This window comes from Peromyscus maniculatus, chromosome 8 (assembly GCF_049852395.1).
Source record: "Peromyscus maniculatus bairdii isolate BWxNUB_F1_BW_parent chromosome 8, HU_Pman_BW_mat_3.1, whole genome shotgun sequence".
NCBI lineage: Eukaryota > Metazoa > Chordata > Mammalia > Rodentia > Cricetidae > Peromyscus > Peromyscus maniculatus.
The window spans coordinates 52,021,713-52,044,998 of record NC_134859.1 but is presented as its reverse complement, the minus strand read 5'-3'; the positions used below and the strand labels follow the sequence as shown (position 1 = coordinate 52,044,998).

Sequence of the window (23,286 nt, the reverse complement as noted above, 5' to 3'; positions counted from 1 at the left end):
TGCTCTGCCAAAGGAAAAGCCTTCTGGCTACCATTTCTACTTTTCTCTATAGATATAAACACCACCCCAGAATCCTTGCCTCTGCAGGAAGAGAAGAATCTACTAATTTGGCAATTAGGGACAGGGGGAATCTGTCCCAGCACTCTGTCAAAAAGACCCATCATTTTTACCTTGCTGCTGTGGGGTAATAATAAGGGAGAACGTTATAGGAATGCTGTCCCCTGGGGGGCCTAGTAACAGTCACGACACCATGCATGCACACAGGGCTTCCTGGTTTACCACACACATCCTTTTACCCGTGGGGGCCGGCACGGCCTTCACAATGAGGGTCCACCCAGCCACCAGACACAAGCTGGGCCTTTTTTAGGCTGAAAATACAGGAAGGTAGGAGGTGGCTCATTCACATTTCTAGGTAGAAGTAAATCGCAGGGATTTGCCCAGTGGTTAAGAGATGTCAGGGATTCCTGCCGACTTGTTGCTAAGGGAACTTTTGTAAAGATGCCTGGAGTCCATAAAATCCAGAAGCTCTGCCCAATGCTTTAAAGTCTCATGAGTGGCCGCATGGCCAGGCCAGCACACGGAGTTTTTGAAGGGTGGTTCCTGCCGGGCAGAAACAGACAGTGCTATGGCCAATGGTAGATGTTCAAACAGCAGCAGCTGCTGATGTGGGCCCCCTAATTGAATGGCAGGATGACTCTGTGAAAATGGCACAATTTCAGTCCCAATTACACACCTTGGGGAGCCACCAGCCCTAATTATGAACAGAGTCAATGATTACCCCCCCCCCAAAAAAAAATATTGGTGTGAAGGTCAAAGTCACACCCATTTTAGGTAATTTTCCTGTTAGAGGGGAAAAGGCCCTAGATTAAAATCAATTTATGTACCATAGCAAACATCTCCTGAATGTCAGGCAGCTCGGAGACACTGTGTCCATTAATTATCAAAGCTCTGGCATGAAAAGGCTCGCCTGGCGTGCTGATGGCTTAGTGGACAGGCAGGCCCTGGCTTTAGGGCCAGGCAAACATTTTTTCAGATTCCAGCAGCATCATTTACTATGCACTTCTATAAAGAAACCCCTGGAGTTTTTAAAAAAAAATTTTTAACTCCTAAGATGGAAATAGAGGAACAGAAAGTCTTCAAATCAAAAGGCCATGACATCTTTTCTGCTTCCAGAGTCTCTCTCTCTCTCTCTCTCTCTCTCTCTCTCTCTCTCTCTCTCTCTCTCTCTCTCTCTCTCTCTCTCTCTCACACACACACACACACACACACACTGATCCAACTGACGAGCTTAAGCCTTGCTGCCTCCACCATCCTTGGGAGGCAGGAAATGTGCAAGGTGGTCCTCCATGAATCCTGCTCCCGTTTCCAAGCCTGAACCTACCTCCTGTCCATGCTACTTCTAGACTGTTCCTGTGACTCACTTTGCCAGCAGCATATGGCAGAGTGATGTGCTCGACCTGGGCCAAAGCCTTAAGAAGGTCCAGCAAGCCATCCCTTTGTATCCTTGGAAGCTGGCCACCGACAACATACAAACTCTAACTACGCTGCAGAGAAAGGGCGTGTGACAATTCACTGAAGGAGGAGACACCGCGTGGAAAGAGGCCATACGGAACAACCAGGTGAGTGAACATGGCCCTTCTAGGAGGCCAACCCAGTGGAGTCTCCTGGACTCAGTCCTCAGCTGCCATTTGACCTCAGCTCTCTTGGCATAGGAGTTTGCCAAGGTGAACCAACGGAAGGACCACTCAGCTGAGCTCTGTCCACTCAGAGTCACATAGGATGAATTCTGGGGTGCTTTGTCACCTAGCCATAGAAAAACCACCTCTTCACTGACCACAGCACAACCCATACACCCCCATAGCTACCCCCATAAACTCCTGCCGCACAATCACATGAGCCCAGATTGAGAGAAGAGGGAAAGAAGAGGACATGGAGTTTAAGAATCCCCCCCCCTTTGCATTCCCCCTCCTCCTTACTGACAAGTACCGTCACAGTCTGTGCTTGGCTTGCTCCATTTTGAATGGCTGTAACAGAATACCACAAAGTGGGTAATTTCTAAAGTGAATTTATTTTTCATGGTTCTGGAGGCCAAAGAGTCTTAACGTGGAGGTGTCAGCCTCTGCTGGGTTCTTATGGCATCATCCCGTGGTGATGGAAAAGGGTGAGCTCTCAAACTATACACCTTCCAGCCTCTACATGACTGGCATCAGTCTACCTGCAGGGGTGGAACCCTCATAACCTAAATTCCGCCTGATACGGTTGTACTTCAGTGGTGAGTTTCCAACACAGGCTTCTGGGGACACAGTGCAAGCAGTGAGTACCTCTCAGGACTAGACCTGCTGGCACCACCTAAAGGAAAGCTCTGGCATGTCTGTATTCCCATCTTCTCACCCTTCTAAAATCACTTCCCCCAAACTCTGGGTGTTTCTACTGAGATCTTATACCACCCTTAGGTTCTTGACTTCTAGCCTAAGTAAGAGCAGGCCACAAGAAATTCCTGAGTCCAGTATGGCCTTTCAGGTTGGGCCTGACCAGCCCTTATACCTACTCTGGTACCACACCTGACTCTTCAACTCTTCCTTGAGAGAGAGAGCCCACCTCTATCTACCTTCCCCAGGAGCCATGCCTGCACCCTTGAGGGCAGGTGGAAATTGCCCTTCATGTCGGGTCCCCAAGACTATGGGAGTAACCCAGAACCTGACTTGGATCTGGCCCCATGGCCTGCAGCCTGGCCTCACCTCTTCCATCCACTCACTCTTCTTCTATTGTGTCTTTCAAGTCAGTCGAGTTCTCTGCTGGTCCCTTTCTTCACCACGGAAGATACCACCTAGAAAGGCTTTTCTAGCTTTCTCATCTCAGGGCCTTTAGATATCACAGCCAGCTTTGGCTGTCAGCTGTTAGGCCTGGTTATGGCTGAGACCTTAAAGGTTCCCCAAAGTCCCATATACTAAAGATTCCATAAGCAGCCTAAGGCATTCCTTTGGGAGGTAAGACCTGGTAGGGGAATGGGAGTTTGGATGGGGTAGGATGGGGGACTAGGACACTATCCCTCCTTCCTGTCCAGTATGAGATGCTCCCTTTTATAATATACTCAGAATTTAATGGACCAAGAGTTGGCCAGAAACTGAAACTTCCAAACCCAGGTTCAAAATACACCTTTCCTCCTTGCAAATTTTATCCCAGGCACCTTACCACAACAATGGGAAGCTGACACACAGCTCTCATACCTTTGGGGAGATTAGGTGCCCTGTGAAGGGCTGGGCCACACCATAAGTAACCAGGACCCCTGTGGCCAGGGTCTCCAGGTCCCATATTTCTCTGCATGGGCTTAGGTCCTCTAAGAGTCCACCTTTTTAAGCCAGATATTCACTGTATCATTTTACCAGTTCTAAGAGTCTGGACCAAAGAGATTGCCCCAATGCCCAATGACCGTGTCTTCCAAGACCCTGCTTCCGTCTGAGGCTGGCCACCCCCAAGGCAGATCTAGCAGGCCTTTCAGGGTCAGTTCCCAATTCCCCTCCACAGTGTGTGTTTCCTGCGAGGCAGGCCTCCAGCTTCCCTTTCTGTGCCTGAACCAGGAATAGATTCCTGGGGAGAGTCCACTTTGCACATTCTTGTCGGTATCTCACGCCCTCCACTAAGACACTTCCTGTTATCACTCTTTCCACTAGAGGGCAAAAGGGACACTATGAGGAACACTCCATTCTTCAGCTGGGTGCCCATCACCCCATCCTTCCCCAGGAGGCTGTTGGGGTCCTTTCTATTTAGACTTCTTCCCCTACAGCAGTACCACCTTCAGAGCCTCCGGGCCTTCCTCTGTCTCCTAGCTGCTGCTCGGCTTCTGCAATCTCAGGATTCATACACTTCGTGTTGCACCCACTCCCCAGCTTCCCCTAGTCTGTCTGTGAGTGCTCACCCCATCCCAAGAGACTCCATGGCATACCCCTTCCCAGCTCTCTCTGCCTAGTGATCCAGCTTATTCTCAGAGGACGTTGCCAGCCACCGAGAATCTGATCCGTGAACCTCCATGCTGGTGCTAAGAAGAATCCTAGTCAGTACTTGGGCAGTGGGGCCAGGTCCATCCTTGACTCCACCTTTGGGAGGCACCAAAAGCCACCTCAGCTCATTATAGGTGAATTTAAACTTCAGGGTTCGCAGCAGGGGTGCTCCAGGGTGCCCCCAGGTTGCAGCTATCTGGCATTGCAGGTCTTATTAAGGATACTGTCACCAACATACCAGTCTCAGGGGCCTGCTCACCTTTCTTCACATACATCATTCTAGATCCTTCTTTTACTGACCTTTGGGTTTCAAAATACTCTAGGAATTTAGCCAGCCACCTGAGTTGTTAGTCTAGTGTGCAAACATGACCCCTTGGATGACAGACTTGCTTTTCTCGTACTGTCATGTTTTCTCTTGTCTGTAAAATGAGGACAGTGCCGGCCGGATATTGCGGAACAAGCCTGGAATCCCAGCACTCAGAAGCAGAGGCGAGGAGGACTACAGATTTGAAGCTAGCCTGATCTACGTAGCGAGACTGTGGTGCAAGACAAATGGAGCTTCCTAAGTGGAGGACGGCCCCTCACCTGCACAGAACTGCCAGGAGACTGGCAATGGGGCACATGGCTTGTATAGGTGCTATTCTACATCTGGAAGGTCCTCTTGGTGCCACTGGGTTGCTATTAATAGATGGGAGGGGTTGGAAAGGTTCCCTAAATACCAGAGACTTCCCAGCTCTGTAAGTGCCAAGGGATGCCACAGGCACACCCAGGCCATCCCAGATGATAATTCTGCTTTGTCTTCTGGGCCTGCTCATGCTCCCTTCCCTCCCCCAGGGAAAAGCAGGGGCATTCTGTTCTTACAAATCCCCACCCAAAACAGCTGGCTGGATCCAGTCATGGACACTCCTCACCAGACAGACAATCATCAGGCAAATTTCCACATCAGTATTTCCTGGGGAAATGTGGCCACCAAAAGAACTCCAACATGTCTTTCAGAGAGCTTTTCCCCCAGGAGGCTCAAGCTTTCCCTGACAGATGACGTTTCCATTATTATTATTATTATTATTATTATTATTATTCCCTTAGAAATGGAACTGGGAAATACGGGGAGCCAAATCTGAGCCTCTCCTGCAGATACAGGTGCTGGGAACACACTATGAGACACCTTTGCTAAGGACCCCAGAAGGCTCATTCCAGCCTTTTGCCCAGGAATACTACTGGTCCATTTTCGAGGAATACTATGGTCCATTTAGAGCGAGTTTTGTTTTCTGGACCCGAAAGAACTACCATGTGCTTCCAGAAGGCTGAGCGAACACTTGATAATGCTGCTCCAGGACACTGGCCAGCCTGCTCACTCCACAACCACCTCACCCCTACCTCCCCCACCTCACCCTGACCCGAGCTGCATGTAACATTTTCATTCAAAATTTGCTACTTTGTTCTTAAGTAGGTCCCAGTAAAAGATAAATTTGGTTCCTTATTTAGGCCGGCTTCTACCAAAACCTAGGAATACGTCCACAACTGAGAGTGAGGGTTAGTTTAGCCTTCTTGACGATTCTGGGGTCAGCAGCTTCTCCATAAGGACACAAAAATACCACCACCACCACCACACACACACACACACACACACACCACACAAAGGACTTTAGAAACTTAGGCTCTCACTCAGGCTGTGACCATGAGCTCAGTGATTAGAGGCCAGAGAGGCCTCGCAATTGTCACCCAGACAATAAGCAGCCAGCTGACTTGGCTCAGCTGTCCTATGTAGCCTTGGGGCAAAGCCAGATCCCCAGGAACAAGCCACTTTAGGGTACTGAGCCTAGACGAGGGGGCGCTGCCTGAGGTCTAGCTGTATTCCCCGGACAAGCTTGCTGCTCTGCTCTGGCTCATTGCTAACTGATGCATCTCAGCTGACCAGCAAGTGGGCGGCCCGGGGGCAGCCCGGCAGTCCGCCCCCGGGACAGCATGACTGACCACTGGTCCGCGGGAAAGGTGGGGCTGTGGGGCCACCTTTCTGAACCCCGATCATCCGTGTGCCTTGCCAAGACCACCGAGCTCGGCGGCCCCTTGGCCGCCCCTGTCAGCCGCGGCAGCGCGCCCGCCTGCTCCAGAACTCGTACAGGCAACAAGTTCTCCCTTCCCCCCGAGCAGCCACGACGTGCTCGGGAGGCTGGGTATGAGGGGAGCTTTGCCCACGCCCCAGGGCACCCCCGCACCCTTCGTTCCCGAGAGCACCGAGGTCGGGGGGATAGCAGGTACCCGACCCCAGCCCTAGCCTCTCACCTCCAGCAGTTGCACGTAGCTGGCGGGGAACCAGCCACGGAGCCCGTCGTCCTTCTCGCCTTCCCACCAGCCGCCGTCCGGGACCTGGAGCAGAGTGAGCAACTCGCCCGCAGCGAAGCGCAGCCCCTGGCCGTGCCGCTCCCCGGAGAAGGGGTACAAGGTCCGGCAGCGGGCGCCGGCCATGGCCCTAGCGCCCGAGCTCACAGTGCAGCCGGCATCCCTGCCTAGCCCCGCGGGCTGGCCAGCGGCTGCGCGGGGTCCCAGGCGCCCGGTGCTCCGGGCTCCCGCGCTCTGGGCGCGCGCCGTGGCGGGGGTGCGCAGGGGTCCTTGGGCCGCCGGGCCACAAGCGCTGCTTGCAGGGACGCTCACTGGCCGCGCTGGCTCCGTGGGCTCCTAGGGCTCCGGAGAGCTAGCGGCGACGCCCCCGGGCCGGGCGGCTCTGCGGTCCCCAGCGCCGGGCGGGGGGCGGGGCTCAGGGGGAGGAGACCCCGGGTCCGCGGGCTCACAAGACAACTTCCCTTGGCCTCCGGGGCCGGGGACTCCCGAGTGCACTGAGAGGCTTAACTGCCCCGGGAGGTGGTGCTCAGAGCATCCCCCTCGGCGGGGCTTGTCCGAGGCGAGCAGAGCCCGGGAAGACACGGAGGGAGCGCGCTGACGGCCGGTGGCCGGGCGGGGACTCTCTCGAGGCGACCAGGGCGGGCAAGGGGCCGGGCCAAACCGGCCACGCCCGCGGAGGGCCGGGCGCTCCCCAGCAGAGGGGCTCCCCGGCGACCCCGCCACCCAGAGCCGCTGGAATGGGAACGCCCCTCGGTTCCTCCTGTTTGGATCTGTGGCGGGTGACAGGCGGCGCTGCCTCCCAGGTGTCTGCAAGGGAATGTGTTTGTGACCGTCATTGTAGAGCATGAAGCCTGGCTGAACTTGACTCACAGGAAACTGAACAATGGATAAAGGCAGGTTTGAAGGCTGGCGCCGAAGCGGAGAAGCCCGGTGACAGTGTGTGACACCACTGGGGGACTCCGTGCAGAGATGAGAAGTCTGGGTTGGTAGGCTTAGAATACGGCTGATCAGCTAAACACTGCAAAGGCTAAATAAAAAAAGAGAGCAAGCACCTTTTTAGCTTTGTCGGAAAAGGTAGGGGTTGGGGGTTGGGTGTCATGGTCTAGTCCTTCTGAATTCAAGATGGGCCTGATGAGGAGTATCCATGCACTCAGGCAGCCACCAGATATATTAGTAGGGGCTTGTCGTGTTCCCTCCAACGCCTGGATAAGACCCTACCCTTGAGACACTCGTGAACCTCAGGGGCCAAAGAAGTGTACCATACATAGGTCAAGAGGACAGAAGGAAAAGGCCTGTTTCTTTGCTAGCTTAAAAATTAAAGTGCATTTCCTAACCTGTAACAGCTGGGCCCTTCACTATCACTGTTATAATCAGCTGAGCATCTCTAATCGAAAAATCTAAAGTACGAAATCCAAACACTGCCAGTGCTAACAGGATGTCGTGGTGAAGTCCACTGTCCAAGAAAACTGCGGTGGGCCTGGGTGATAGCACACCTGTAATTCTAGCCCCAGAGAGATAAGAGCCGGAAGATGAAAAGAATTCCAGGCTTGAGTGGCTTGAGAGAAGGAGAGAGAACAGAGGGAGAGAGGAGAAGGGAGAGGGAGGAAAAGAGAGATCGAGAAAATACATTGCTGAAGATATTGTATCAAGTGACATTTGAGCTATGTGTATTAATTTAATGTTAGACTTGGGTTAGAGTCCCAAGATACCAAATTATGTATATGCAAATATTACAAAATCCTCAACATTTTGGATCCCAAGTTTTTCTTTTTCTTTACTTTCCTTCTCCCCATGCTTTGAGATGAGCCCTGGCTTGTCTGTAACTCTGTAGACCAGGCTGGCCTCTAACTCACAGAGATCTGCCTGCCTCTGCTTCCTGCCAAGCTTTTCTGATCAGGGATTTACAGCCTATAGTGCTTACCAACTATTTCTGCCCCTTGCTCAGTAACCTTGTACGGCTTCCGATGGCCTGTTCAGCTGGGTGTAAACCTCTCCGCATTCTAGGGTAGGAGATCCATGACAAAGTCAGTTCAGTACTGGCTACAGAAAGCCTTAAATTCTTGCATATCTGTTTGAGCTCTGAATCTGTCCTTTTAGCTTGGTGGTTCTCAGTCTTGGCAGAACATTAGAACTATTCTTAAAGCTTTTCAAAACCACTCAGCTGGGTCTGCCCTAGCCTTGAGAGTATCCCTTGAGCCACAGTCTGCATTGAAGCCATCTCCCCTAGGTAGAATCAATCCCCAGCCTGGACAACCTGACAAGTGCACATTGTAACATTCCATCAGGCACCGACTGAGGACTTCTGCTTGCCCAGGAATTATGGGGAGCAAAGGCTTCCTCCTAGTTGCCACTGAGAGTCTGATATAGAAAACAGTTGCTAAACTGGGTGTGATGTCTTCTGCCTGTAATCCCAGCATTCAGGAGGCTGAGGCAGGAAGACCACCAAAAAGTTCTAGGTCAGCCTGAGCAACAAAGTGAGGTCCAGGCCAGAGTGGGCTGCAGGATGTGAGCTAGTCTCAAAAAGACAAAAAATAACAACAAAAGCTTGCTAAAAATGCCAACCAGACTAACCAAATTTTGAAAAGATTCAAACACCCTGTCTCAGGTACATGGCTTTCTGCTAACTGTACAGACTTGATGATGTAGCCTGGTTCAGTAAGAAGAACTGACTGGTTTATGGCCATCCTGCAAGGGAGAATTCTTTATTACAGAAAACCCAGTCTCCACAGTATCCAGAATTCTTGGGCACCAAATGACCTGTCTTAGGCATTCCTACCCTTGGGTGATGTGGTGGTGTACACATTAAGAGGGAAGAAACTGAATTCAGAGGGTGTGACTTGCCTTTGGTCCTATGACCAGTCAACCACAAAACAAGATTTTGAACTGGAGTTTGGCTTATTGTACCTGGAGTGCTGTTTCCTCTGGCCCACTGCCAGTCAGGCTGTGCAGGTGCCATGGAGGGATGAGGGTGTGCCTCCTCAATGGTACAGTTGCTTAGCATGGGCGAGATGCCGGGTTCCATCCCCACCATAGTGATAAAGCAATGTAGACCCTAGAGTTCACACCCAGGAGTATGGAAATGGATGTGGTAAGGACATCTGCAGCCTCAGCACTTCGGAGTCTAAGGCCAGGCTGGGCTACATAGTAAGACAAAGAGGACAGGAAGAGAGAGGAGGTGGGAGGGGGTGGAAGAGGAGAGCAGAGGAAGGGAGGGGAGGCATAAAGGAAAAGAAAAGAGACAGGAAGGAAGGGCTGTGTGGGGCAAGACTCTGAAGAGAGAATGCTTGGGCAATGTGCAGTGTCGGTCAGTATAGAAATGAAATGAGAATAGCAGCGCGTGGCAGTAATGTCCCAAACAGAGGTGGAACAGCCAGGCACGGTGACACAGCCCGAGACAGGATCATTGTCTTTGGTTTGAGCTCAGTCTGGGCTACAAAATAAGATGCTACCTCCAAAAGAAGCAAACCCAAGGGAGCTGGGAACGCAGCTCAGTCACTGAGGATGCAGCTAAGGTGACAGCTTCCTTGCCTCAAATGCACGAAGCCCTGGATTCCACCCGGCACCTTATGAGCCTAGCGTGGTTCATGGTGCACACTTGTCAGCCCTTGCAAGGCATAAACAGGAAGACTTCAAGTTCGAGGACAACCTGAACCCTAAGGTGAAACTGTTTCAGAAAACCAAGGCCTGCAATGCCCAGCATGTGCAAGGGCCCTGGGCCTAATCCCCCAGTGCAAAAGAAAAGGGGAAGGGAAGGAAGGGAAACACACACCCACACAAAACATGGGGGCCATCATAGCAACCTAATAACTAAATGTGGAAGTGACCCAAATGTCCGCCGGTTCATGCCAGACAACATTGGGGGAATCCATCTACACAACACGCCACAGAATGGTCCCCCGAGCTGTGAAAAGAACGAAGTACCAACACATGCTCCAGCACGGATAAACTTCAAAGCTACTACGCAAAAGCTTCCAGATGTGAAAGGCCATGGATTCTATGATTCCTTTATGTGAAATGTCCCCAGAGGCAGATCCATAGAGACAGTAAATAGATTGGCGGTTGCCTGGGGACAGGAGTAAGCAAAGAAACACAAGGTTTCTTTTGGGGTAGTGAAAATGCTCCCAAATTAGATTATGGTAATGATTGCATAATTTGGTAAATCGCTGGATTGTACACTTGAAACAGATAGATTTTTGGACTGTAAAGTACACCTCAAAGCTATAACATAAAACAAAAAAATAAATACAAATCGAGGCCTCCTTCACCTAGTCAGTATATTTTCCTCCATCTCTGCATACTAGTTCATTCAGCAATGGCCCAAGGATTTGTTGAGTCCACTCTGTAAGCTGGGCACTGTGGGGCGGGCTTGTAAGTTCACTCTGTAAGCTGGACACTGTAGAACATGCCTTTAAGTACCCTCTGTAAGCTGGGCACTGTGGGGCATGTTTGTAAGTCCATTCTGTAAGCTGGGCACTGTGGAACACTCCTGTAAATCCACTATGTAAGCTGGGCACTCTGGGACACTCCTGTAAGGCCACTCTGTAAACTGGGCACTGTGGGATACTTCTGTAAGTCCACTCTGTAAGCCGGGCACTCTGGGACACTCCTGTGATCCCAGCACTTGGGATCATGAGGCCTGAGGATCATGAGTTTGAGGATAGCTTGGGCTATATTGTACTGTCAGGCCAACCTGGCCTATGTAGCAAGAACCTGTCTCAAAAACAAATGAAACAAATGTTATAAAATAGGTAACACCCTGATCTCAAGGAATAAGAGATACAAGAAGAGCTAGGCCGTGGTGGTACATTCCTTTAATCCCAGCACTTGGGAAGCAGAGGCAGGCAGAGCTCTGTGAGTTTGAGGATACCCTGGTCTACAGAGAGATTTCCAGGACAGCCAGGGCTATTACACAGAGAAACCCTGTCTTGCAAAACTAAAACCAAAGAGAGGGGTAGGGGGAGTAGAATTCCCTTAGAACAAATAAGGAAAAAGACAGATGATTGTCTTAGTCCATTTTGCCTTACTATAACACTATAACAAAACACTGGAGCCTGGGTCTTTTATAAAGAAAGTAGTGGGAGTGGCACACACTTGTAATTCCAGCACCCAGGAGGCTGAGGCAGGAGGATTGCTACGAGTTTGAGGCCACCTTGGCTTATGTAATGAGTTTTGGGCCTGTCAAAGCTATATAATAGGACCTATCTCAAAAGGAAAAGGAGGATAAGAATGGGGGAGATCATGGAGGGAGGGAGGGAGGGAGGGAGGGAGGGAGGGAGGGAGGGAGGGAGGGAGGAAGGGAGGGAGGAGAGACAGAAAGACAGACAGACAGACAGACTTACTCTGATTCACAGGTCTCTTCATAGTCAGGAGACTGCATCTGGTGGTTTCTGGTGAGGGCCATTGCTTTCCAAGCAGGGTAGAAAAAGAAATGGATGTGTGAGAGATCACATGGTAAGAGAGGGACCCAAGGAAGCCAAACTCAACTTCTAGTAGCAGCTCTTAAGGTAACCAGTCTAGGCCTGCACCAGTTTATTCCCAACAAACCTGTGTTGGGGGCTGGTGAGCTGCTCAGCAGGCAGAGGTGCTTGCTGCTAAGCCTGACTACCCAAGGTTTGACCCCTGGCATCTACACGGTGGAAGAGAATTGTTTTCTGACCTTCACATGCTCATGATGACATTTAAATGCCCACTCACACTGAATAAATTCATGTAATAAAAATACACAAAAAAACAAACACAAAAAAAGTGTGTTGGGCTGGGGCTGCTTCTCTGTAGCAGAGTACTTGTTTTGCAGGCATGATGCCATAAATTCAATCCCCAGGCCTTAAAAAAAAAAGTGACTATACTTACCTGGCAGGGGAGAGGGGAGATACTATGAAAGGTGGTTTTCCCAGGGCAATTTAATCATTGCATTCCAGATGTGCTGACCTCTGCCATTTTCCCAAATGAGGGAAAGTAAGTTACAGTTTGTGGTAGTGGTACTCTCTTTCCTATTACATTAAAATAATTTAAGTTAAAAGGATTTTAGCTGGATGTGATGGCACACGCTTTTAATCTCAGCACTCAAGGCAGAAGCAGGTGGATTCCTGTGAGTTTGGTGCTAGTCCAGTCTACATATGCAATCCAGGCTAGCTGAAGATACTTAGTAAGACCCTGTCTCAGAGGAAAGAGGGAGAGGGAGAGGGAAAGGGGGAGAGAGAGAGAGAGGGAGAGAGAGAGAGAGAGAGAGAGAGAGAGAGAGAGAGAGAGAGAGAGAGAAAGAGAGAGAGAGAGAGAATACCCCTTTAATCATCAAGAAAAGCAAAACACAGTCCAAGGAGACACCAGTATACACCCATCTACAGTGAAGGTAGAAACAAGGTAAAATACACATACTGGAATAACGTGGCCTAGCTGGAATTCCCACACACTAGCTCACAAAGCTGAACAGGACTCTACGACCTATCACTTCCCTTTTTCAGAAGACATCCAGCCAACTGGGGTGTGCTCATATACTCACCAAGATACATCTGTTCGTCAGCTTTGCATTACTGTAACAAAACAGCTGAGATGGTGGATTTATATGGAGGAAAGATGTGCATATTAAACACAATTCTACTATAAACACAAACATAATGGGGATATATATTTCTTTCTTTAAGGTTTATTTTACTTATTTAAAAAGGACTCCCTGGCCTGAAACTCACTGTGTAGATGACACTGGTCTTGAACTCATAGAGATCCCCTTGCCTTTGCCTCCAGAGTGCTGGGGTGAGACATGTGCTACCTACCTAGATGCCCAGCAAATTCGTATTTTGGAATCATGATTCTAGAGAAAGTAACTGGAGGTGGGCGCGGTGGCTCATGTCTGTCATCCCAGCCCTGGGAGGTTGATGCAGGAGGACTACTGTAAGTTCCTGGCCAGTCTAGGCCACACAGGGGCTCTGTCTCTGCAAAGCATATCATGAAGCAAAATGAAACAGGGGTCCTGGTTGGTTCCCTACTTGGAGTGCAGGAGGAAGCTGGCACTGGGTGTTATAAAGAAAGCAAAGTGCCCCACCCTCAATGCCTCCACTGGAGTCTCGCCAGATGGCCCAACCCGAGATCCCAAAAGTTGCATGTGTAAGAATCACAGTGGGGGACCTGAAATATTGGTTAAAATAACTGCTGCTCTCCAGCATCCACCTCTAATGGCTCCAGCTCCAGGGATTCTGGTGTTCTCTTCCGGCCTATGAGAGCACTTACACACACACACACACACACACACACACACACACACACACACACACACACAGAGAGAGAGAGAGAGACAGAGACAGAGACAGAGACAGAGAGAGAGAGACAGAGAGAGACAGAGAGAGACAGAGAGACAGAGACAGAGAGACAAAGAGACAGAGAAACAGAGAGAGACAGAGATAGAGACAAAGGAAGAGGATCTCTGTGAGTTACAGGCCAGCCAGGGTTTTGCAAAGAGAACACTGCCATTTTTAAGTTGGTAGCCTTTCTATTGGTACCTTATTTGGCTGGGTCCATCATCCTTTAAAATGAGAAAGTCGGGTTCAGTGACTCAGTTGTGGGACCCCAGCACTCAGGAGGCTGACCTGACCTTGAGCATCTTTTTCTTCTTGCTTCTACCTCCCAAACACTGAGATTACATGGGTGTCCACCATCATGCCAGCCTTGTTGAAAATCTTGGCTGCATTTGCAGCCTGGGATGAGCAACCCTTTGAATCTTGAATATTTATATCCTTCCCAAGAAGACAGGAGGCCTCAAAGCTGGAATTCCCTCATCAGGTAGACCAGCCATGGATCTAAGATAGCTGCCAGACTGACCACCTGACAACTTTTAGCTTCATTATACTCCCATCTGCATGCCAAATGAATTCTACCACTCCCTGAACCCCATTAGTGGTCAACAGTCGCCTTGATGAGGCCTGAAAGGAACAGTAAGAGAAATGAAAAGGAAGAGTCCCACCCATTTCTAGAAAATACGTGAATATTCTTTCCCTTTTAAAGCCCATCTCCATCTCTCATGTCCTTCACTTGGCACGCACAACCCAGTCCTCCAGATCCAAGGGTTGAGAAGTTAATTTTTTTTTCTTGTTTTGTTTTTTTTTTTATCTTGTTTTCAGGTGTTGATTTGTGAGAGTCAGGCATGGAGCCGCATACCTGTAATCCTAGCACTTAGGAGATAGAGGCAAGAGAGTCAGGAGTTCAAGGCCATCTTTGGCTACATATCAATTTTGAGGCTAGCCTGGGCTACCTAAGAGTCTGTTTCAAAAAAAAAAAAGTTGATTTGTGAGTCTGTCTTTCCCTGACTTCTATTCTGGGAAGAATTAATGTCTACACTTTTCATTTGGCTCTGTGGTCTTACTGGTTTCATGGTTCCCTGAGGGAGAAAGAACCCAGCTGCAGAGCAAAAGCTGATAATAACTTCACTCATAAAACAGAGTATGTGTTCAATGAACCCAGGAGAGGCTCCTGTTGGTTTATAGATAGAAAAGGGGCAACATAAGAAAAGATCGGTGGGGTTGGCTAAGAGAGTGTTTGTCCAGCAAGGGCAAGGCCCTGACTTCAGACCCCAACACAGGGAGCAGAAAACAGAAAGAAGACTGGGTCCTTCAGTTACTTGCCTTTTGAGGTGGAGGCAGAGTCAAGACAAGAAAAAAAGAACCTATAGCCACTAGCAGGTAACCGAGGGTCATTCCCTGTGGTTAAGGCCAAGAAAATGCCATTATCTTTCTGTCCAAAGCTGTTTGGAGCTTTGGCTGTGATCACTCTGATTTCTGAGGTCAGTTAAGCAGCTGCAGGGTGGTGTCAGGAACTTAGCTTGAGTGACTCCATTTTGATTCTTTTGGAGGGAGAGGTGGTCTGTTGGGGCCAGTACAGGAGTCTAACCTAAAGCAATGGCTTGTGATTTTACTTGACAGTAATATTAGCATATGAATGAAGAAAGAAAAGAAAATGGTAGGAACCAGAGAGACAGAAGATAAGAAAAAGTGAGGAGGAGCCTGGGGAGAGAGAGAGAAAGGCCATTTTCTCATTTCCCTCACATAGAGACCCTGAAGACAGGACAAATTCCCACCTCAAGAGATCTCCTCCAACGCAGGTGATTGAGGTGGCACTTGGATAAACTAAATTAGTTGTGGGGCCAAAAATAACACTTACAAATTAAAGTCTGGGGATGGAGGTGTGTGTGGCTCATTAGTGGAAACTTGCCTAGCATGTAGGAGGCCCTGGGTTCAATCAACAGCACTGTCAAAGACAAAAAAATTAAAAATAAAAGGAAATAAGTCTGTCTTTTGAATAGGGGACTTCCAGCTCATTCCTATGCTACTCAGCCTGGAAGGGGAGAAATTAGACTGCCCTTGGGGAGAAAATGAAAACAGACTATCAAGGCTCAGAGTAGAGACCAAACCACAGAAAAGTCTCTAGTGTCAGGATCCAGGTCCAACTCCAGGGCCTTTATTAGCATTATCTGAAGCGTGAGATATCTGTCCCCAAGACAACTGACCCCTTAGAAACACCTAGGACACTTTAGTGGTTCATGAGAATGGCTGCCCATCCCAGGGCTGAAGGCCGAGGCATCCTCGAAGCTGGCAGGACAGTGCAGAACAGCCTTGTCTGTTTGTTTAGGCTTGCTTCTCTTGTCCCTCCCAAAGAAACTATTGCTACCCTTTCTGAAGTGGCACTGGGCTGAAGCCGCTGTTTTCATTTGTTTATGGTGTACCTCTACCAAGGGGGTGAAAAGTTGAGTAGCTAGGTGTCTTATTTAGCATTTCTATTGCCGTGAAGAGACACCATGACCATGGCAACTCTTATAAATGAAAACATTTGATTGGGGTGGCTTGCTTACAGTTTCAGTCAGTTATCATCACGGTGGGGAACATGGTGGTGTGCAGGTAGACATGGTGCTCAGAAGTAGCTGAGACTCCTACATCTTTTTTGTTTGTTTGGGGGGTTTTGTTTGTTTTTTGTTTTTGTTTTTGTTTTTTGAGACATTGTTTCTTTGTGTAGCTTTGGAGCCTGTCCTGGAACTCACTTGGTAGACCAGGCTGGCCTGAAACTCACAGAGATCCATCTGCCTCTGCCTCCCGAGTGCTGGCCCGAGTGCTGGGATTAAAGGCATGTGCCACCACTGCTCGGTGAGTCCTACATCTTGTAGACAACAGGAAGTTGACTGCATAGGAAACCTGAAAGCCTGCCCCCACAGTGACATACTTTCTCCAAGGCCATACCCACTCTAACAAAGCCACACCTCCTAATAGTGCCACTCCCTCTGAGATTATGGGGGCCAATTACATTTAAACTGCCACACTCGGGTTAATACAAATCCCTGGAGGAATCTTGACGTTCCAAAATCAAACTAAAAAACCTGGAATGAATGACCCGGTCATAGGTTCTCCACTTTGTTCCGTGAAAAGGGAGCTGGCTGAGGAGGATTGTCAGAAATAGACCAGCTCTTTCTCAGAACAAAACCCTACCACAAGGCTCTATTCTTCTGAAAGCTAAAAATAAACTCAGAATTAATCACAACAGAGAATGAACCATCTCTTCAATGACTATAATTAGCTCCATTTATTAATGAAGATTCAAATAATGAGGCTCATCCGAGTCCCAACTTTTTTGCTTACTAATTACATGCCCATATAAGTGGATACATCATCATGCCTCAGCTACCTCAGCTGTAGATGGGGGACTTGGTACCTGTTGTCCAAAGCCATAGATAAAATGCAGGAGCCTGGTGGGAAGATCAGGGGTTGGCTTTCTGGATTGTACTGTACATCAACTTGACACAAGCTAGAGTCACCGGAAAGAAAGGAGCCTCAGTTGAGGAAATGCCTTCATGAGATTCAGGTGTAAGGCATTAGTGATCAATGGTGGAGAGCCCAGCCCATGGTGGGTAATGTCATCCCTGGGCTAGTGGGTCCTGCATTCTATAAGGAAGCAGGCTGAGCAAGTAATGTGAAGCAAACCAGTAATCAGCACTCCTCTGTGGTCTCTACATCACCTCCTGCCTCCAGGATCCTGCCTGTTAGAGTTCCTGTCCTGACTTCCTTCAATAATGAACAGCAATGTGGAAGTGTAAGCCAAATAAACCCTTTCCTCCCCAAATTGCTTTTTGGACATGTTGTTTCGTTGCAGCAATAGAAACACTAACTAAGACATGGATCATCTAGGGTATGTGGAGATAGATTCAGACCTGAAGGAATGTTTTGGTTAAAACCACTGAATTAAAAAGCCAGAACTGTCTATGGGAAACTTCCAGGCCTGGCAGGTAAGGAATGTTGACAGTGCAAAAAGAATTCTTACCTTAAAGGAGACAAGAGATAGCTTATTCTGGAGCCAAATATGAATGACCAGGGACTGGGAACACAGATTTAGGTTACCCATAATTCCATGTTCCATCATGGTAACAGTTTGATGAAGGTTCTGTGGTAACAGAACAAAGAAAGTCATAAATAAAGACACTTTTAAAATATACTGGAGAAACATTAGGTAGGTGGACTAAAGCCAAGTGGGGAAATCTCTGCTGTAACTAGAGTTTTCCTGCCTTGCCCACAGTCAGGACAAATCTTTGTCACCCGCCAGTCCCACAGCCGCTCAGACCCAACCAAGTAAACACAGAGACTTATATTGCTTACAAACTATATGGCCGTGGCAGGCTTCTCGCTAACTGTTCTTACAGCTTAAATTAATCCATTTCCATAAATCTATACCTTGCCACGTGGCTCATGGCTTACTGGCATCTTCACATGCTGCTTGTCATGGCAGCGGCTGGCAGTAACTCCTTCCATCTTCCTATTCTTTCTTTTCTCCTCTCTGTTAGTCCCGCCTATACTTCCTGCCTAGCCACTGGCCAATCAGTGTTTTATTTATTGACCAATCAGAGTAATTTGACATACAGACCATCCCACAGCACTCTGCTATTAGCCTTGGTTGTTATTTGATGACACTCAGCATTTTGATTGGCAGGGGTAGGTAGGTCTATCTGTAAATTCCAAAGCATGTACCTAACGGTTGCAAAGATGCTAACTCACACACAAAGGAGAACGATAAATGACTATGAAGACTAAAAATGCCCCAAGATAATTTGACTTGAAACATTCCAACTTCTCCATCGTCATTGAATTTCTAATCATCTAGTTGTCCTTGCAGAAAGTTTAGTGGAAATTTTTTTTTGTTTTTGTTTTTTTTGTTTTTTATTCACAAGGGAAAGCATCCTTACTCTTTTGTGCCTTTGAGGACAAGCTGGGTGAGAAAATAGAATGTAGCTTGACACTCCTCTTGGCTCCTCCTCTGTCAGGCTTCCTTTGCTAGACAGAGGTTTCCCAAGCCCTTCTGTGGTCACCAGAAGGTAAGACTGGGAGAGTTACAGGGACTACCACATGGGGACCTATTGATTGGGAACAGCAGCTGCCCTGCCCACTGCCCCAAGCTGCAAAATCTCATAGAACCATGTCCTGTAAGGAGTTAGCCTACAAGGCACACGCTGTAAGCCATGGTCACACCATTTTGTAAAACTCTTCCATTTCATTCTAGTTTAATGGTGATAGTTCTAGAAACTGGACTGGGTTCCCAGAATTAAAGAAATTTCTTTCCATAGATTCCTAGCCCTGCCTCCCCCATTGACCCAGCTCCATAATGGCTGACTCTAGAGATAGATGTACATCAATCACCCACATTCCTTAACTCACTACTCCTGGTTACCTATATCTATGTACCTCTGACAATGGGAAACTACTGGCCCCCAAGGGAACCTTTCAACCCCCTTTCCTTTCCTTTTTCTGCCCCTGTAAGCAGACAGGGGCGGGCTCTGATCCCTAACCCAAATGCCTCCTCAGCTATGCTTTTCGCCAGAATAAAAGTCTGCATTGTCCTCAACATTGCTGATTCCCTGTCTGTCTTTCCTTCCCTCTGGCTGACTGCACATCAGTGGCTCTCTTTGGTTTTTATTACTGTGATGGACATCATGATCAAAAACAACTTGGGAAGGTAAAGCTTTATTTTACCTTACAGCTTAGAGTCCTTCGTGAAGGGAAGCTGGGGAAGGAACTGGAACTCAGGGCAGGAACCTGAAGGCAGGAACTGAAGCAGAGACCATGGAGCAACAGTGCTTACTAGCTTGCTCAGCCTGCTTTCGTATACAACCCCAAACCACCTACCCAGGTAGGGGTGACACCGCCCACAGTGAGCTGGGCCCTCTCACATGAAAATGCCCAGTGGAGTTGCTTACAGGCAATCTAATGGAGGCATTTTCTCAGTTGAGGTTCTTCTTCCCAGACAACTCTTGTGTCTAGCTGACAAAAAGCCCATCAGGACAGTGGCCCCTTTGAAGAACTGGAGGGTGGACTCTCTGGTAGGTCCCCCCTCTGCTCCTTTTCTCTCTATCACCTTTCTCTACCTGCCAACTCCATGTTGAGCAACTCAGACAGAGGCCATCTCATTGCATTCCCGACATCCACCACCAGCTGATTCCACTTTGGGTGAGTTTTGAGGCTTTGCTCTCTTCCCTGGAAGCTCTGCCACTCTGACCATCCACAAGCTGGACTTCCCAGGAACCCTGGCACTGAGTGGAAAGTTCCACAGTTCATAGAGTAGGTGCTTGAGAGAACCTGTGAAGACAGCCCTCTTCCTCTCAGGGGATGCCAAACCTCCACAGAACAGGGACACCCTTCCTCCACATTAGTCAGAAAGTGGTGCCTTTGACTTCCAAATTCCAAGAGACCTTGAATTTTTCCTCCAGTGCCATGGAGAGCAGGCCGAGGCTCCCTGGCGTGTAAGCTTTTATCTACACTCCCACCCCAGTCTGTCAACTATGACGCCTCTCATTACTCGGCTTGCCTCATCTTTCAGGTTCTCTTCTCCATGAGAAACCTCCTCACCAGCCTCCTAAAGATGACCCCTCTTCTGCTAAATACGGCCCCTCTTCTGATTTACCTTCTTCCCTGGACTTCAGTCCTACAGACCAGAACTCTCCTGCCACCGCCTCCTCCTCAAGGATGACCCTTCCCCCAGCCCCTGCACCTCCCCCTCCTGATCCCCACAGAATTGATTCAAGGGTACCATCCTCCCTACCTGGCTCCAGCCTTTAACCCACCTTCTGCCCCTCCACCAAACCTTCCCTCCCACACCCCTCTTTCCCCACGACATAGTCCCTCTCATTCATTCCTCCTTTCACAGGGGACTCCTGGACCCGAGGGCCCCATGCACATCCATGTTCCCCTTTCCCTTGCCAATCTCTCTCAGCTAGGAAGGCCTCTGAGCTCTCTTGTCTCTGATTCTAACACTTAATTGCAAAGAATTCCAATGTCTCACCAGTCCTCTGACCTAACCTGGCATGACAGTTATGTCCCCTTGACACCCGCCCTCTCTTCTGAGGCTAGGGGGCACATCTGGATGGCAGCTCATGTACACACCAGCACTTTCCTATACTAGAATAGGGATCATAATCCAACCTGTGCTGGGAAGCTCCCCACTGCAATTATCAACAGTTCAAATAATCGCTAAGGAAGACCAGAAAGGTAATGGGTGAACAGGACCAAAACACATTACACCTGGGTATGAAAATGTCACAATGAAATTCATTATTATGTATAATTAATATATATTAATAAAAGAGGTGGTTTTTGGTTTTTAAGAAGGGCTTGGGATATAGCTCAGTGATACAGCACTTGCGTAGCATGAGCAAAGCCCTAGGCTCAATCCCAAATCCTGCAAAATCAGTTGATTAATTAATTTAAAGTGTAGTAGCTAGAATGATATCCTTAGCCTCTTAGGTATAGCTAATAGCTGCGGATGTAGAACACACGCATAGCATGCATGAGGCTCTGGGACTGACTCCTTGCACCACACTCAAAAGGTACGAACACAGAGGTTGGTAATATTCATGATGGACAAAGCTTTGAGAAAAGCTGGGGCAGAGGTGAGCAAGGAGGTCCCAAACTGACCTTAAAGGATAAGTAACATTAATACCAGCCCTAGCACAGGCTGCCTAGAGAGAGACTCAGTTTCCTCATCTGTGAAAGGGAACAGAACCTCTGGTCTCTATATCCGACAGGCCACTGGGCAATCAAAGTAAACCCTCCAGGGAGAGAGACTTGCAGACCATACGACTTTACTCAAATGTCAGTATTATGAATGTGCACAGAGCACAGCAATGATCATGCATCTGTCTTGGCCTTGGTGCCAGAAATTGAACCCAGGACCCCAGGCATGCCAATCATGTGCTCTACCACGGGACTATGCCTAGTCCTGATTTAATCCATTTTCAAAGTCAACTCACTGTTGAAGAATATCTTAAAGGACCTTCATCTATTGGGGGTAAAAGACTTCAAGTTACTGCCAGTGTTTGTGAGTCAAATGAACAATTTTGATTATTGGGCAAATTCATTTATGTGGGAACAACTCATTTCCTAACTGAAATTAAATGAGATGATTGAATGTTGGTTACCTGGGAGAAGAGGCTGGGAACGGAGCAAGAGGGTGGGAAGAGAATTGATTTTCTTTATAGATCTTGGCATTGACTTATTAGCTACAGTGAGCTCAAATTACCTTTGCAACCTGAAAAAGATTAAAAAGGAAATTAAGTATTCATAATACAAGGGAGAGAGACGTGTAGATGGTGTGTGTCTTTACCAGGTCGTTTAGCAGATTAGAGCCTTTAGCCTGCGATGAGTTTCTCCAACCGCTTTTCCCCCTCACCGTGGGCAGAGGCTGCTGGCTAGCTGCCTGAGAGCCTCATGAGGCTACTGAGGACCTTGAACTCTGCTCTCACTCCAGTCTTGGTGAAAAATAAAATCTTACAAAAGCCTCTTGTAACCACTGATATTAGATCGAGCCATCCAGAGATAATCCACGTAGGATCATTTCTGGTCCACACAAATATTTTTAATTTAATATCTCCCAGGCAGCATCCCAGTCTAGATCCAACCCCAGGGGGTAGATGAAGGCCCTGGCAAGCCTGCAATTCCCCGTCCCCCCTCTCGCTACCCCTATCCTGACTGACTTTTCTCTCTACAAAGCTTCGCTTTATGTTATACTGGGGCAGTGGCGCATCACACCACTAGCACCTCACCAGGTTTGCTGGAGAGCTTGTGACAGTTCAGACACTGGGGACCTGGCTGCATGTGCGTCCATCCGTCGGTAGTAGTGCGCTTACCCAGTGTGTGTGAAACTGTGTGGTGGTGCACACTTCTAATTCCAGTCTTTGAGAGGAGGAAACAGAAGGATTAGACGATCAAGGTCACATTCTGCCAGATGAGATGCTGCTCTCTCACAGGGGGGAAAAGCTATGGGGTCAACTCAGAAGCTTGTGAGCTGAGGCAAGCTGGAGTGCTTCATTCTTTCTTAAGTTTCCCAGGTGAGTTCTTGGGCACAGCTTTCGACCTTGGCCTTGCACTGTTGCTTTCTACACTTAGCTACACGCTAAATATGGTGGTTCTCAACCTGTGGGTCGCGACCCATTTGAAGGTATGAGCCTTTCACAGAGGTCGTGTAAGACCATGGGAAAAACACAGAGATTCGCATTACAATTCGTAATGGTAGCAAAAATACTGCTATGAGGTAGCAATGAAAATAATTTTTTGCTTGTGGGGGCACACCACAACATGAGGAACTTTATTAAAGGGTTGTAGCATTAGGAAGGTTGAGAACCATTGCTATAGAATCTCCTAGAGATGATTCTGGAGGTGGGAGCTGGGCATCACCACTTTATAAAGCTTCTAAGTGATGTTCACATACGACCCAGCTTGGGCACGCTGGCATGGCTAATGATAGAATCTATTAACCTTTGTTTCTAGAAGCTGGAAGTTCTCTGTAGCCCAGATCTGAGCACATCACCAAGGAGTACCTGGAGTACAGACTGGGAATAGATTTGCTTTTGTGGGTGACTTTGGTTAGGCCCAGAGTCAAGGGCACTCTGTTCTCCAGGACCAGGTTTGTCAATTTTCTTCTCCTGGCCATGGGG

At 48.5% G+C, this 23,286-nt stretch overlaps 1 protein-coding gene across 2 annotated transcripts in view; it reads right to left on the bottom strand.

The window, feature by feature from the left end:
• Gas7 (growth arrest specific 7) overlaps window positions 1-6,941 on the bottom strand; it is a 244,088-nt gene extending 237,147 nt beyond the window's left edge. The window contains exon 1 of one of the 2 annotated variants that reach the window (XM_015992369.3): window positions 6,282-6,941. In XM_015992369.3, the coding sequence (XP_015847855.1) occupies window positions 6,282-6,464 (183 nt within the window). In that variant the 5' untranslated portion in view covers window positions 6,465-6,941. The remainder of the gene's footprint in view (window positions 1-6,281) is intronic. The other variant, XM_015992375.3, reaches the window with a different exon arrangement.
• Between the last annotated feature and the right edge of the window lie 16,345 nt (window positions 6,942-23,286).